The 16,968-nt window shown below is 32.2% G+C and overlaps 1 protein-coding gene across 1 annotated transcript in view; it reads left to right on the top strand.

The window, feature by feature from the left end:
- The first annotated feature begins 3,293 nt into the window (after window positions 1–3,293).
- The window catches only part of Cdc16 (cell division cycle protein 16), a 34,424-nt gene continuing 20,749 nt past the window's right edge, over window positions 3,294–16,968 (top strand). The window contains exons 1-4 of the mRNA XM_075374692.1: window positions 3,294–3,434; window positions 7,006–7,158; window positions 10,510–10,731; window positions 15,857–16,016. Of these exons, the coding sequence (XP_075230807.1) occupies window positions 3,345–3,434; window positions 7,006–7,158; window positions 10,510–10,731; window positions 15,857–16,016 (625 nt within the window). The 5' untranslated portion in view covers window positions 3,294–3,344. The remainder of the gene's footprint in view (window positions 3,435–7,005; window positions 7,159–10,509; window positions 10,732–15,856; window positions 16,017–16,968) is intronic.

Here is a 16,968-nt window from a genome sequence, read left to right as displayed (position 1 = left end):
GTGCGCATAAAAAAAAAAAAAACATTTTATACACAAGTCATAAAGTGGTAAATGTTATTCCATGAATAAAAAAGGAATTGTCTCAATAATTTCCCGGATGAGTGCAAGAAACAATGTTAAACCCTTGATCAAAGTAGCATCACAGAATACACAATCATTTAAAATAAAAAATATAGTCATTAAAGTCCATTAATTATTTAAAACATAAACACATGAAACAATATTAAGGTTAATACTTGAATATATTAAATATAAAATACTTTCTACAAAACAATTCACAATTCAGGAGGCATTAATGAAAGTATTTAAACCACTAATCTCTATAACTGGATACGGGATCCTTATGGCATAAAATACAATTAAGTGTTCAATACTGAGGCATATTGCAGCACCACAGAATGATATGCTAGGAACAAAATAAAAATCAATGTACGCTTGCACAACTATAATCGTGATGGTAGGGATGCTTATTTTACTCAAGTTTATTTCTACTCTTATACTTACCTGTGTGCATGCACTGTTTCATTTTATTTAGTTCTACCGATTCTACCACTCATTTAGTGGCACTAGTTTATGCTTCAAATTTTGCCAATTCCAATACATGGGATTCCCTATCCAGTTGTAAAGAGATCAGTGATTTAAACTGTTGAATGGACATGCAGAAAATTCAGGCTTTTTAAAAATTATTATAATAAAAATTAATGTGTTTAATATTATAATATAAACACTTAGATAAGAAAGCTTTTTTTAATATTCTAAATATCAGTCTTATGAGTATCATCAGTCTAAATTATTCATACTTGTAGTGACCAATGTTCCGATAACCTATTATAATATTTTGAAAATGCATTCTGTCTTGTTGAGGGTGCCCCATGATATGACATTATTCGTCAGACAAAAATATACATAAGCAAAATAAATATTCAATAATGATGACAAGCTTATTGTTTTATTAAGGGTTTCGCAGAAAACTAAGATTTGATTTTGTTACAAAAATTACACCTGTCTGAGTAGTACAATACATTGGTTTTATCCTTATATAAAAGGCTTTTTTTTTTTTAAATAATTTTTGGATAAAGATACAGTTGTGTCATCTGTAATGAAGATAACAATGAATGGTTTTAGATTTTGAGGAGTCATGAAAAATCAAAAAAACAAGGTACCAGTCATTTCTTGTGCTATTTCATGTTCTACATATTAATGTGAGGTCCTACATGTTACAAGTGTGTTCTTGCGAAAACTAAAGTTCAGTTACCTGCTTATGGTTGATAATATATGAATTTAATAAAGTGTAAGCAGTTCTTTTGATAAAAAAAAGTGAAATCAAATTGAAAAACATTAAATCCTATTTTTCATAATTTCTCACAATACTTTTAAACAATAACAAGTTAGGTTATAATTTTTAAAATAAAAAAAAAACTAGTAAATTTGAAATTTTCTTAAGGAAGGAAATAAAATCTAAAGGAAGCATTAGTAATCATCCCATTGAAAGTTTTGTAAGGATAATGTATGATTTATTTTAAAATACTTGCAGGAATCTCATCAATACCCACTGAATCTTTTTTATTCTTTATATTTATAATACAAGTTTTAACTTACTGGGTATCAACAGAAAATACTGATTTAACAATAAAACTATTCAATAGCTTTGTTTGAAATTGATCATATTATTACTGTTTAAAAGACTGGGAAAGAATCTATTAAATTCTTCTGTTCTATTACAATTCTATTAAAATTTATATCTATAAATTTTAATCTATGAATTTATAGTAACTTTCAACTTTTTTTAAAAAATATTGCATTAAAAAGGTAACACTACACTTTTATGAGAAATTCTACAAAAAGCTTAACATTATGTCAGAAATGGCTTCTTAGTTGATCAAAGAATGTTCTGAAAAACATGCAGTCTGGTAAATCAGAAATAACTATTTCATTAATAAGATTTCCTGATTTAGGAAATGTTAATATAAGTTTTCAAGGAGGAGAATTAAGATCAACTTGACTGCTGATGTTACATGTATTAATGTTATTAGAATTTATTTATTAATAAGATATTTTACACTAAGTATTGTATTAAAGGTAGCACAAATGGCTAATGGGTTCTGGATAGTAGTACTACTTGCTGGATACCATTGCCTACCTACTGGTTACCTATGTACTGATGATACTATTATCTGGTACCACCTACTGTCATAGGTGGTGTATGAAGAATTTAGGAGGTTTCATCCAAAATCCTTATCAAGTTTTTATCCAGAACTGCTTTGACACCTGAATTTAAATCCAATCCTTGTACATATGCCTATAAAAGATCAATACAACATCATGACAATATGTCTTCATATGAAATCATTCCTTTTCCTTCAGATCAAACAGAAAATTTTGAACTGGTGAAGAATGTCAGTGTGTATTATATCCATATATGGCTCAACAACGATTTTTGACACAAAACCGGTTAGCTGCATCAGCATCCTATCGATGATATTCATACCACTGATGGTCCCTTGGAAAAGTTCTCTTTTATAGATTCTCTGCTTTATTTAAGTGTGAAAGTCAGAGGAACCCCTGGGCTTGTTACCTAAATTATACGATATTCCTAACTCTACATAAGACAGGGCAAGCCCCTCGCACGATTATCACCAAGCAAAAGAATAGTAAAGATTGTCAACAGCCTATTAAGTACGATCAAAGACTCCTTGCTCCCCCTATATTTATTTATTTATTTAATAGTTTTGTTAGAATATATATTATTTTACATAATGTATACATTAATTCTTAAAGGCATATATATTAACAATATCTTTTATACATTCTTGTTCCGAGAGGATTGGAAAAGTAATGTCATACGAATGGATTTAAAAAATTAAACAAAACAAAGATTCATTCGGAATCGGTTGACCCATAAAACCATCAGTATACTACAGCTAAAAACAAATCTTCACAACTACAAAATATCCGAAAAAGGGACGAATAGAGATCATTTAGAAATTTATTATTTCTTTCTGTCATTGGTAACAAAAAAAGAATACGCTAAAGAGCCATATCGTAAGTTGTTATTTATCTGACTACTAGATTTAATGTTTCATTACATCTACATTATTTAATATGATAAATGAAAAAAAAACTATTCTATTAATAGCGATATTTAATAAACATCTTTTCATAGCAAAATATACTGATTTTATTAATACCTGTGAAACACACGTGCTGGATTTTTTAATTGGATCGGATTTAGTAGAAAAATTGTATAATCTAGTTGCTCTTGCGAATGACTGCCATACGATTTATGAAATTGTAATCCCGCTATAACCTATAAACTAAGAGTAGTTGTGATTCTGTTTACTGTTATGGCAGGAGAAAGTGAGAGTGATAATAATCAAAACACAACAATAAATGTAGAAAAGTATCGTAAATTGGTTCGTAATTACATCGATTTGGTAAGAGTAACAAAAAATTTGTATTATAATTCGTTTTTTTTTATAAAAAATTAAATTTGATAACCTGTTTCTCTTAACCAATATTTTGCTTTTGTATCGTACGCTTGAATAGAATACAATAACTTTAGTCGGATTTATTACAAATTAAAGTTAGATTTAAGTAAAATAATAATTATTTATGCCTACCTATACATATCGGTTTAACACTGACTTTTTATTTTTATATATTGAAGTATTAATTTATTATGAACAAGTAGAGAGTTGTAACTGGTCATTAGTTATTATAATACATTTAGCATAAGAGCTGTTCTGTAAATAAACTGCTGTTGTACTGTATAGGCTGCCCTAGATGTTATGTGTAGTATTTGTCTTAAAGAAAATTACTATTATTTGTAGAAGATATAAGAATATTTAAACATAATGTTTGTGCTTTTTTTTAATAAATTGCCACAACTATAGTGCAAAACATTCTAGTCAGTTGAATCATCCTATACGTAATTGCCATAATGACATTGTATGGATTTCTCTTCATTGCTACCAGTAAGCACTATGGATAAAACTTGGCTAAACAGAATATTATGTGGTTATTCTTTAAATTCTTTTCCTCATTTTAGTCATGATTTAGGTTTAGCTTATTTTCAGGTGATAGCTGAGGTGTTATATGTAAACTTTGTTTCTTTTATTTTTTTGGGGGTTGAGACGTGCAGCTCAAACTGAAATGTAGCAATAATATTTAATCTATTGTTTGAGCTTATATATTAGTCACTTTTCTTCTTTTTTTTGTATAAAAAAAAAGTGAAGAATCCCATTTACGGTGCTGAAGCAGTGTTGCACTTGCTGACAGGTTCCACAAGATGATATTAGGTGCATATTGTATTCCTGCACACTACTGACCTCCACCCCTGGCTAACCCCTTCATGGTACAGCTGGTGAGTATTTCATCAGGAAGGAGGTAAAATGCTCATGTACACAATGTATACTATTCACAATGTCACATACACACAAACAAGATGGTATAAGGCAAAAACATTCACACACGCAACACAACACACACAGTCATAAACAGTCACTGACATACAACATACTTACCATAGGCAACCCCCACATGTATGCCTAGGGCGTACCCCGTACGTGTGGGGGTACGCCTAGGACAGGTTGTAAGCTTCAGCTTAGAGCCTATCCTCCCAAACGCCCTCTGGCGATCCCTTCTTCACCTGCCCATGCCGGACTCCTCCCAGGTGTAGAGCTCTTGCATTACTTTCCTGGCCAACATTGCTATGGACTCCAATTACTTGCACCCACAAGCATGATCCGTTGCACTTCCTCAGGTGAAAACTTATCCCTTCTCCCTATTGCATGCAATGCTTCATTCCTATAATCCTCGAATCTGAGACAGATTATAAAAAAAAAGTGGTAATGCTGTCTCATCCACACACTCACAAACCGGACAACGTGGGGAGTAGTCAAGTCCAAACTTATAAACGCACTCTAAATTCTCAATTGCCCATCAGAAACTGTGTAAGATAGTAATCCAGTGAGCCTTGGGTATGCCTCCACCAACCCTCCAGGTTCCTGATCATGCGGTATGTTCATCAACCCCTCTCACTGTCATCATGTCGCCTCTGCCATCCCTTCTCAAATCTTCCATGATGGAACTGGCCAGTCTCCTTCTCTCTATGGGTGTTAGAGCAACTAGTGCTTTTATCCTCTTCCTACGAAGAATCTTGAGGCCTACTGGTAATATTACCGCCAAGATGTCCGCAGCCTCTTGGGAAACCGTGTGGTATGCTACTGTAATTTGGACACAGCTCCTTCTTTGTATCGCTTCAAGAGCACCCCTGTATTTACCATATTTGGTGACTCCTCTCCAGACCAGCACCATATAGTAGCACAGAGGACAAGATGCTAGACAGCAACCTCCTCCTTTGTTGGCTGGGTCCCCTGTTATTCAATATTACCTGCTTGGTTGCTATTAGCTGACTCACCTTTTCTACCTTGTGGCATATGTCCATAATATGAATGCCAAAGTGTAACTTCACATCCACCCATATACCTTGGTACTTGATGGCAGCCTTCGAAACTATCATCTGACCCCTCAAGGATCATTTTCAAAGCTGGCCTTCTTTTGGTAGTTATTGTAACAACCGCCTCAGTCCTGTCTGGGCCATGGTTAGCCCTGCTCCTGTCATCCAATTTCTAATTGCAGCTTAGGACTCATATATTTGGGCAACAGATTCCCTCAGTGTAGTCACCTCAACCACAAGGGCAAGGTCGTCTGCATACCCTACAACCATGACTCCTTGCGGTAATAGAACCTGGAATACACTGTTGTAGACAATATTCCAAACCGACCCTTGAGGTACTCCCTTATGCTGTTCAACTGGTCCGTCCATCGCCTTGCAGATGAATTTTTGGCCATTGAGATAAGAAAGGATTACTCTTTGAAGGTATTGGGGTACGCTTCTGTTCACCAGTGCGGTCCCGATGGTGCTGTGGGTCACACAATTGAAAGCATTGCAGATATCCAACACCATGAGCACACATAACTTCTCATGAGTTATTCTTCTTGCCATCCCCACAACCTCCGCCACTGCATCAAAGGCTAACCTCCCTCTACAGAATCCAAATTCTCTGTTTGAAAGCCCCCCTGTGTCCTCTATAGCGCTGGACAACCTGTTGCAGTGTGCATTCAAATACCTTAGATATTGTGTCAATTATTGCCTGAGGTCTACAAGAGGACGGCAGCACCGGATCCCTTCCTGGATTAGGGACCAGTACCAGGCGCTACTGCCTCCATCTTTGGGGGGCACGCTCTTTTTACTAAACTATATTGTGCACCCTCAAAAAGGCACTGGGATCAGCCTCAGCTGCCATTTTAACTGCCCAGTCTGGCAGTAGATCTGTCCTGGCACTTTATCCAGTGGGATCCGTTTAACTGCAGCCACTAACTCCTTTTTCATAAGAAGGGGGTAAGGGATTCGCATCTTCCACCTCCTCCAAAGTTACATCCTCTTGAGGGAACAGTCCGTCTATTATATTCTGGATGTCACCAGAATCCAGGGTCAAAGGGGCTCTGGCTCTCAATACCTTTTTAACAACGGTCTGGAATGGTCTCCCCTACAGGTCTATGTCTATTTCAGTGATGAATTGCTTCCAGGAAGCCCTTTTCAAAGCCTGATTAAGCATATTAAGCTCACTGCTAGAGGTCCTGTAGTGTTCCATGTGCAGTTGTTGACTGAAGTGCATAGATGCGTGTTCGTTGCACGACCCTCCTGGCTGCAAGACACTTCTTATGTTTACAGTCTATGTCTTCAGACCTATAAAGTTAGACAAAAACTAAACACAGTAGTACTGCAAGGCAGCATATGAATAGCTATTTTATAAAGTTCTCATGCAAATTCATAAGTATATCGTACAATAACAACTATTTACTATTTTCTGAGAACATAAGAAATACGTTTAAGAAGCACTGTTAATGGATTTCATAATTTTGAAATGAGTTATTGTGATGCGCACATATATATTGTATATATGTTTTTTATCTGTTTAATATTGTTGTTTTGTTGTTTAGCACCTATATAGTGCTGCTTTGTTCTGGTCAGATAAAGTGGTCAGTCTTAGTGATGGTGATCCAAATGATGTTTACTGGTTAGCACAGTGTATGTTTCATATGAAGCAGTATCACAGAGCTGCATTATTAATAAAAAATCGAGGACTTGATAAGGTATTTTATTATTACTTAAAGTATTATTTATTTATATATCTATGTATATTACAAGGGCTATTTTGTAAGTAAGGTCCATTTTTTAATACAAAAAAAACTAGTAAAGATATTTTCAGAAACATTTTTTATTTCACTCTTTACATTTTACACTGCTTTTCTATATATTTAACCTTGTTTGTTAAAATATTTATCATAGTGTCTTACCGAATTGTTTTATGCCCATGTCATAGAAATCAGCCGCCTGTGAAAATAACAAGTCTTCAACTGTTGTTTTTACTTCTTCATTGGTGTCAAACTGCTGAACATCGATTAATTCCTTCAGATAGCAGAACAGGTGGTATATGCTCGACACAAGATCTGGGTTGTGCAGTGTATGGTCCATTTCTGATTAAAAGATCTGATTAATTCTAGAGTTTGAGCAGCAGAATGAGGTCATACAGCAACAAAATCTAGATGACAGTAGTTCATGTCGCTAATTCTGTAGCTATGCTGAAGCTTCATCAAGGTCATGCAGTATGCTGCTGACTTTATAATTGATCCTTTGGGCATAAAATCTATCCCAAAACCAAGTTGCCATGATCCTGTGTGCTGACATTGTTTGTTTGGCTTTCACTTTGACTGGAGATTTTATGTCACCATTCCATTGACTGCCTATATCTGGGTAGCTCTGAATTTCTATGTGCATAGAAATTCAGACCTACCCAAATATAGGCATAATTTTGACATAATTATGCCAGAGATAATTTTGATTGGTATGAGTGTAGCACTGATTTAACTTTAAAATCGTTCGTTTTCTGAGGCATTCACAGTCACAAACGGTGCTGTCAAATCTGGACTAGGCACGGGGTTTGCGCTTCCACGGTTTCAGTCAGTTAGTTTGAGGGAATCATGTTAGGTTGGATGTGAAGATGTCCATTTGAGGCCTACGTGAAAGCGAAATTTGATTTATATTTTAGTGATGCAAATGTCTGCTGAGCCATTTACATCAGTGGTATCCTGACTGAGGCCTGGCTGATGACTGTGAGATGTTATCAGTTAGAGGGTCTAAAGACGATTTCCGGTAAAGCCCCTTAGGGCTTCGAACAGAGGGGGTGGTGTGGCGACCAGTAACGTGACAAGGGGGGTGTCTTCCCCCTATGGCATTGGGATGTCCCTTTCATGCTGGAGTGATGTGAAAAACCCGTGTCTTATCCCTTGTGACAATATGGTCCAAAAGTTCATCTCCTTCCTCTCTGTACTAGTTAAAAAATGTTATAACACTAGCCATTAGTTTTTGTTGTTCTTCAGAAAGCAGCCTGGGAACCCGTTGTGGCATAGATTTTGAACTGGATGATTACATAAACAATTTTGTATAACACTGACCTTGAAATTTGTGGGAATATCAGTGACAAAATGGAAATTGTGAATTGCTGGTCTTCACAAATTTTTGTGTCAACTTTGCACACCAAATTGTCTGTGATTTGGTGCGCAAAGGTTGGCCCGAATGTGGTTCATCATGGAGATTGTCCCTCCTATCCTTTAACAGTCTTATCCATTTACACACTTTGCTGTCACTCATTGAATTAGGTTCGTCGTAAATCTCACATATCTGGTGATGACTGTCTGCTGCTGACATGTTCCTTGTGATCAAGGATCACAGACTGTTTTTCACAATCAGCAAGCCGCTCAGTTATTTGAAACATTTCAACTTTACACTATAAACTGTAAACAATGTTGCTAAGACTGTAAATGGGATCTGCATTTTTGCAAGGCATGCTGGGAGCTGGGGTGCGTGCGTGTTTTGACAGCTGCGCAAAATTTATATAGTTTCAGGCAATTGGATCTTACTTAAAAAATAGCCCTCAAATTTTATGTAGTTGTTTATTTTTATGTGTGTATGTTTATCATTTCTCAGTATAATTTTTTTTTGTCTTCAGTCATTTGACTGGTTTGATGCAGCTCTCCAAGATTCCCTATCTAGTGCTAGGGAATTATTATTATTATTTAATTATAATTTATTACGTAATTCTAATTCAGTGGCTTTTGGTTAGATTCTGATAAAATGATGGGTTTAATGGATGAAGTTATGGGAATAATTGAAGGGTGTTTTACTTGTCTTCATTTGCTGTTGATACTAGTCATTAAGATTAGTCATCTGCGTAGATATCTGTAACATTATTGTATGTACCAGTAGGCTTGTTTAATTTGCAATCTATTGAAATCTGTTTATTAAACTGTCATGCTTAAAATTTTTACTGGTTTTATGTTTATTCACTTTTTGTTGAAATCTTGTCAACTAAACTGCATTGCAGGGCACCTTATCATCCAATGCTTTGGTGTGTAGATGAAAATATATTTACTATTTTGGCTGTTTGTAAATATAGGGGATTTTCCTATGAAAAATGTTTTAACAACACTTACATGGTATATGTTAAAAATTGTAGGTATATTAACTATAATTATATACTTATATCAACGAGCCATGCTTATCAAAATGATTATATGTTAATAATTTCAGTAGATTAGAAAAACAATTAAGAAGAAAGGAAATTTTCACTCATTAAAATAAGTAGAAAATTAGTAATTAAGTTTACTTCATGGCACTGTACAGTGAAACAGTATCACAGAAAAGTGTAGTATAAGATTTGTACTGTATTCTACTCTAATGTGGAAGCAAGCAAATAACAGAGTAATTATTATTTGTAATTTTCTGTTATTCCTTTGTTTTCTTCAAATGAATGACAACTTGTTACAATATATATTTTTTGGTATGGACTGTAAACCTTGTCTTTATGCAATTGATTACAATTGTCTGTTATGCAATAGAACAGGAAGAGCTGATGTAAAAATGTTTATTGAACAATATAAAATTAAGTAAAAGTTTGATTTTTTTATTTTTAAATTAAATGAAATGCTTTAATTATTGTTAAAAGAAATCTTTTGGGTGTGTTTTTGTTCAGTCTGCTCTTTCTTATTTTTAAGACCTATCTTTGAAAAAAAGCTGACATCACGAACATAGATGATATCCTATCATTTAAAAATTTAGTAAAAAAATGGCAGAAGATCATTCTGCTTTGAATATCTTTACTTAGTCTAAATAATAGATCATAAAAAGTTTTAATTCAAAATAAATGGTTAAATGAGAGAAAATTTCTGTGAGGTATTTAATTTTTCCCAAAAGTGTTTACATAACATCATTACATCTTATTTTTTCCACATACAGTACTTTCTCAGACCACAAAATTTTCAGTCATTTTATAGATGTTTGAAGTTTGTTGCTTTTGTAGATAGATGTTGGTTTTTTAGCGTCTTTTTTTAAAAAAGTTAGTTTGCATTCAGGGTAAAAAATTAATGTTTTTGTTTGTTTTATAGACGAACGGATTGTGCCAGTATTTAGCAGCAAGATGTTTATTGGAGGCTAATGAATTGACTGATGCATTAGCATTAGTATCTACCGATGGGGATAGTAGTTTTAATATTGGTACAAATACCAGTATATCGCTTGTTGCAGATAGTACTCCGGCTGCTACTTCAGGAATAACAAATGTTGATTCTTCGAATAGTATTGATGGTTCAGTTGCTGGCAGTTACAGTGTTAGTCTTTACTTACTTATATATAGTTTAATGTTACAAACTAGTTTTTGTATAGATTGTGTTAACTGATTACATTCAATTAACGTATGGATCAAAAGTTGCAATAATTGTAAGTATGTAGGGAAATTTTTTTTACCTGTAAAAATTCCAAACTTTACTGGAAGATTCAAATCTGGAACTTCTGGGTAAAATTTAGATGCTGCCATGCTAGCCGTAGAGCCGCTAGCCGTAGTAACTTTCAGAGATTATGAAAAAACTTATTCCATGTAATTTGTTTAAATCATTAGTTTTACCAACCAAAAAATTACACTTGGTGGTGAAAAATTTTGTTTTTAAGTTTTAAATGAGTTTTATTGAAATTTACTGAGAATAAGACAGGAAAAATAAATTTTTAATGCTGTCAATTCCATCCTTCATCAGCACTAAATTGTATTTAAATATGTGTTCCATTGTAAAAAAGTAGAAGTTTCTGAATTTAAAAAAAACTTATTTTATCAGTATAAAATTTCATAAATTATACAGCCCTTTTTGTAGGTTATCAATTAAATGTAATTCCTACTTACATTTCCGTAATTATGTTTTTCTGTGCATCTTTGGTGTACAGGTGAACTATCTTGATCCAATAGATTTCTAGTCATGAGATTTCAGAGATTGCTAACTTAGGAGTTGTAATGTTTAAATGATAATAATGATTTTAAGGAGAATAAAAAATCAATTGTCTGAAAGTTCTTAATTTTGTATACAGATGGGCAATATACCATAAAATTCAATAACGCGGATGTTTGCTGAATTTGATACTACTGTAATTAATTAATATATCCATATTAATGTTGTTATTTAAATATCTAGTATACAGCTGAGTTGAAAAATTGCTAATAAAGATTTTTTCCCTCTAAAAAACTATTCTTGATGACAAGGATTAACACAATTGTTTTAATGGAGTTATTCAATTACTAATATCTGAATTTTTACAAATAATTCTTCTAATTGTATACATAAAAAATCAATTTATATGGTCATGTAATGTGCAGTAAATATTTATAAAATTTTCAGGGTAAACTGAAGAAAACTACATAGCAACACTATTGTATATGAAATGCCACAGTTGGACTATTCAAGTAGTATGTGAGAAGGTGTTTATTAAAATGATGTAGTTAGAAAAGAAAATCTATATAGAAAGTACTATATACATTTCTTATAGTAGTGGTGCGGGTGGTGTAAACACCTTTGACAGAATCCAAGAAATAATAAACTAGCTGTAAATGTACAAATTACTAAAATATATTATTGCACTTTTTTAGTTTGTTATGAATTCGGAAACAAAAATTACACCAGTTCTTATAAGCATACACTGATTATTTTATTAATATTTATTTCATTATCAGCTTCAGTTAACTTTAGTAAAAGAAAGGTGAAGTTCACAGATTGATGGGTTTATAAAATATGTACTTGTTTATATATATATTTTCAAGGTTTACTTATCACCTGACAGCTGTATTTTATTAATTTTTAAAAAAAGATTTGAAGAGGATGCTCCTCAGATGGTTGTGTTATACTTTTTCCATATGAGATTGAAATATTTTAAAATAATTGTCTATACATTTGAAGATATTTTTAATTTTATGTAATTGTCATTGGTTATATTATTATAGGACGATTTGTAATGTTATTACATTCTTATATTAAAGGAATTAGTTTGAAAGCTCATGATAAAAAATTACTCCAGTCAGTTTCTTACCTTTATTTCTCAGCATTCTGTTTATTATTTTTATTTTTATCCACAGATTCACAGTTTCTCTTTCCTTTGAATGTTTTTCTATTTAGTAAGGGCAATGATTTTTGTAGGCCTATCCATATTTTGAATAAAAACTAACATATGTAAAATAAAATTAATTTTCTGTAGCTGTTTTGTTATATAACTGCATCAGCAATTTTAAAGCTCTTGTTCAGTATTAAAGTCTTCTAAAGAATTGAAAATAAAAATGTATGTATAAAATAGTAGTAGTAATAATAATAATTATAAAAGATTTTATTGGGTCTTACATAACAGTGAAATCCATCTCATTGTAATTTAATGGTCCTACTACATCTGTTTAAACTCAGGGAGTAGCATCCTGGAAATTGAAGGTTATAAAGTAAAAATAAAATATTAATGACAAAATCCATTTTTAATTCATTTAGTATTGATGTTTTGTCATGTTATTATTTGAACCATCCATATACTTGTAAATGATGACATCAGTGTGATTTCTCTTATGTACATTCTTATATTAATATGGTGGGGAAATAAGCCGTTCATGCTAAAGAGCAATTAGACATTCCAATACTGCATACTGGAAGGATCGTACGTCATATACACCAATTAGTTCATGATTTTGTTTTATTATAGAATTTTTTTTAAGATTTTTTTTTCAATAAAAATTATTGTCTTGGTTTGGCAAATGATTTTTCAGTGAAACTATTTTTTATGCAAGTGTAATTTTTATATTTGTGTAATTTCTGTCGTTCATATATTCCATATGACTAACAAATTCATCTTATCTGATGATTCATTTCTAACAAATTCGTTATAACTTTCCTTGTTGCATTAGCTGAATTATAAATCCAATTACTCTATAAGTTAATTAACATTGAGTGAGTTTATTTTTTAACAAAAATATAAGTAGCCTGTAGCATGTGAGTAATACAAGAGCAATTTAAAAACTTCTGATTCATTATTAAAAGAACATCAGTTGATAAAAAAACCATTTATTATATACATCTTTTTGCTAATTTCCTACATAATTGCTGTCCAAATTAAGGCACTTGTCATATCTATAAACAAGTTTTTGAATACTCACATCAAAAAAAATTTGTCACCTGTGAATTACACCAGGTAGTAACACAGTTGTTTAGCTCCTCATCATTTTCAAAACACTGTCGCTAACCATTTCTTCATTTTCAGGAAAAAGTGGTAATCACAGAGCCAACTCAGGGTTGTATGGAGAATGGTTAAACAACTTCTATTTGAAATATGTATATATAAAATAGTAGTAATAACAACTTCAGTTTGGTTTTGAGTGCATGCTGCACTATGCTGACGAGCATTGTTATGAAGAAAAATGATGCCTGAACTCAGCGTGCTGTCTTATGTTTTTTATGACCCTTTTTAGTTTCTTCAGTGCAGTAAGTTTCAGCGTTAATTGTCGTGCTTCTCCATAAAATCAATCACGATCACCTACAGTTCCAAAAAATCCCCTAAAGAAAGGGTGATGCCATCAGCTTTTTTGAAGAAAGTGTTTGATGGACCTTTATAAGTTTTCGAGGATAACTGGTATACCCCCTTTGCATTAATTGAGCTTTTGTTTGTTTGTTAACAAATTTAACCCATATCTCATCACCTGTTTTGATCAAGAAATTAATCCTTCTTGTTATGGTAACTGTGAAGAAAGATTAGTGCTGATAATCATCTTCTTTTTTGTGTGTTCATCAGAAAGAAGCTTAGGCACCCAGTGAGCACAAAATTTGGAAGCCGTTATGGGTCTTGATTTCATACAGCACTTTTTGCAATATGTGAGGAAAAAAATTTGGATGACTCTGTTATTATGAATCGATGATTTTCTCTAATTTTCACATCGACATTTGTAATAAGTTCATCTGTTTCTGTTAAGAGTCGACCACCTCATTCATTGTCCTGAATGTTTGTTCAACCTTCCTGAAGTATATGGCACTGTTGTTTTACCGCACTGTCATTCATGATAGTCCCTTCTTCATATACTACACTAAGTTCACTATGAATTTCAGCAGCTGGCAGGTTTTTTGCGTGAAGAAAATGCATGATTGCATGCACTTCACAGTCGACAGGAGTTTTTATGACGGCAGCCATTTTGAACGAGAGTTTTACAGAAACAAACAAGCGAGTGATATTTCCAGTAACACTTACTAGAACCGCACTGATCCGGGCTATTCAGCTGTAAAATGATAAAATTACTACTATTACTCTTTTACATAATACCAAGGACTAGAATTTTATTTCTGAGCCTTCATATTAAGGAATGTTTTTAAAACTACATAATAATGATATAAAAAACAAGAGCAAAACAAATATATTTAAATGGGGTACCAAGAGCTAAATTTGAAACTTAGCATGAATGATATGCTTAAATATTAAGTTTCTGCTAAGATGACATTTTTGTGAATTTGTTGAAAGAAAATCACAGTATTATTGTCTGGTATGACAATAACAACAAATCCAGCTTGTTGTTTGTGCATGTTTTGAAATTTATCATAATTAAAATTAATTTGTCTATTCTGCAATCTTTGTTTGTTTGTTTATTACTTAGAATTCTATTATATTTAAGAAAAAAATAAGTAGTATTTTATTTATATAAGAATTCTATATCTACAATGTCAATTCTTACTTTCATTATTTATTAATTTAATAAAAGTTTAGTTTGTAATTTAATATGTATAAAAAAATTAATTTTTTATTAAATATTAGACAAGTATTAAAGCTAATGATATAAAAAAAAGAATAAATAATAAAATTATGATAAAGAGTAAATAATAAAATTATGATACTTTGTTTTATTTGTTTCATGCTTGCATATATCAAACCATTAGCGTGTAAGAGTGATTTATCTGAATGTAAATGTTGTTTATTTATAGATAAAGAAATGAATGTACAACAATGTAATTTATTGATATGAGAAACATTTGAATGGTTGAAAGAACAGATGCTTTATAAGGAACTTTGTAAAAACTTCATTATCTATCTTAAACTAACAAAGTTATCAGAATATTTATATCTGATTGCAAAAGTAGTAATATGGCAGATGAATGTTTAAATGATAACAGTAGTTGCAATGTTTTATAACAAACATATGCTTATATTTGTCAAATGACCATATCTCTAATATAAAAGGGTGTGATTAAGCTATTTCAATTACAAAGGATAAATTACACTTATAACACATTAAGAAATAATTTGTTCATTGCATTGTTGGGGTTTTCTACATTTTTCATTAAGTCTGGCAATATTGGGTGTTCATTTTCTAAAATAATAAGAGAAAGTTTTTAAATAAAACCATCTTCGGTAGCAGATTATACTATTGTTTCAATGAATTGTTATCTTTGTCTGTTTCAGTTACAGAGTGCATTACTGTATTTAAAGGGCCAAATATATGAAGCATTAGACAATAGAGGGTTAGCATGTGATTGCTATAAAGCAGCATTACATAAAGATGTGCATTGTTATGATGCTTTTGAAGCACTAGTTAAACATCAGATGTTATCTGCTCTAGAAGGTAATTTGCCATTTTTCAACTATGTAACCTTCATTGTACATTAATATCATCCATCACCCCTTGGTTAAGTAAAATTTATTTATTGTTCATTTTCAGATAAGTTATATTTATTAACATAATTTGATTAATAAAATATGTGTTATGTTTTTTTTATGTTTTTTTTTTATGATTGCATAGGATGACTTTAGTCAATCCATTATCCAAGTCTCTTCAAAGGGACTGTTTGGCTCTTGTGATCCTCAGTACTTTTTCATATGCTTTGATATCCATACCCTTTTGTAGTGCTGAAAATGTTCGTCTTGTGAGTGTGAAGCAAGTCTTTTTGTCCTTGATTTTTTCATTTAATTTTATGTTATTGGTTATGTCTGGTAAAAGACAAATTTCCTTCAGATCCTCTTATTTATCTGACCCATCTGCATCCTGTCATGGTGTTGTTCGAGTCTAGATTGTAATCTACCAGCTGTTTCAGAAGTCTCAAATCTTGCATCCTCTTGATGTGTCCAAAGAATCTCAGTCCTCTCACGCATGATATCACTGATAGATTCCAACTCTTTGTACTCAAGTTTGTTGGGCACAATTCACCATTGTCCATCTTTCTGTTACTTTTTGTTGATGCAGATTTTTTCAATTCTTCTTTTGATTTTCTGGTGTCTGTCTGTCTTTAATTGTTCATAGCAGAAACACCCACCACATTCCAGAAAGCCACATATGCATGTGGCTTTCAATTTTATAACTTATATCTTAATTTTGCTTTTATGGTTAGATATTTTTTACTGTAGGTGTATCAGGCTAATCTTTGTGCAATAGCTAGTTTGTTTGTTCTTATTAGGAATGAGGTTTTTAGATTTTTTCATTTAGGTTGTTAGTTATTATTCCTCTGAGGTATTTGAACTAGGTTACATTTTTGATTTTATTACTATTTATGTTTACTTTTTTTAATTGCGTTAGTTTT

This window comes from Lycorma delicatula, chromosome 9 (assembly GCF_047948215.1).
Source record: "Lycorma delicatula isolate Av1 chromosome 9, ASM4794821v1, whole genome shotgun sequence".
Classification (NCBI taxonomy): Eukaryota; Metazoa; Arthropoda; class Insecta; order Hemiptera; family Fulgoridae; genus Lycorma; species Lycorma delicatula.
This window is presented reverse-complemented; position numbering and strand designations above follow the sequence as displayed.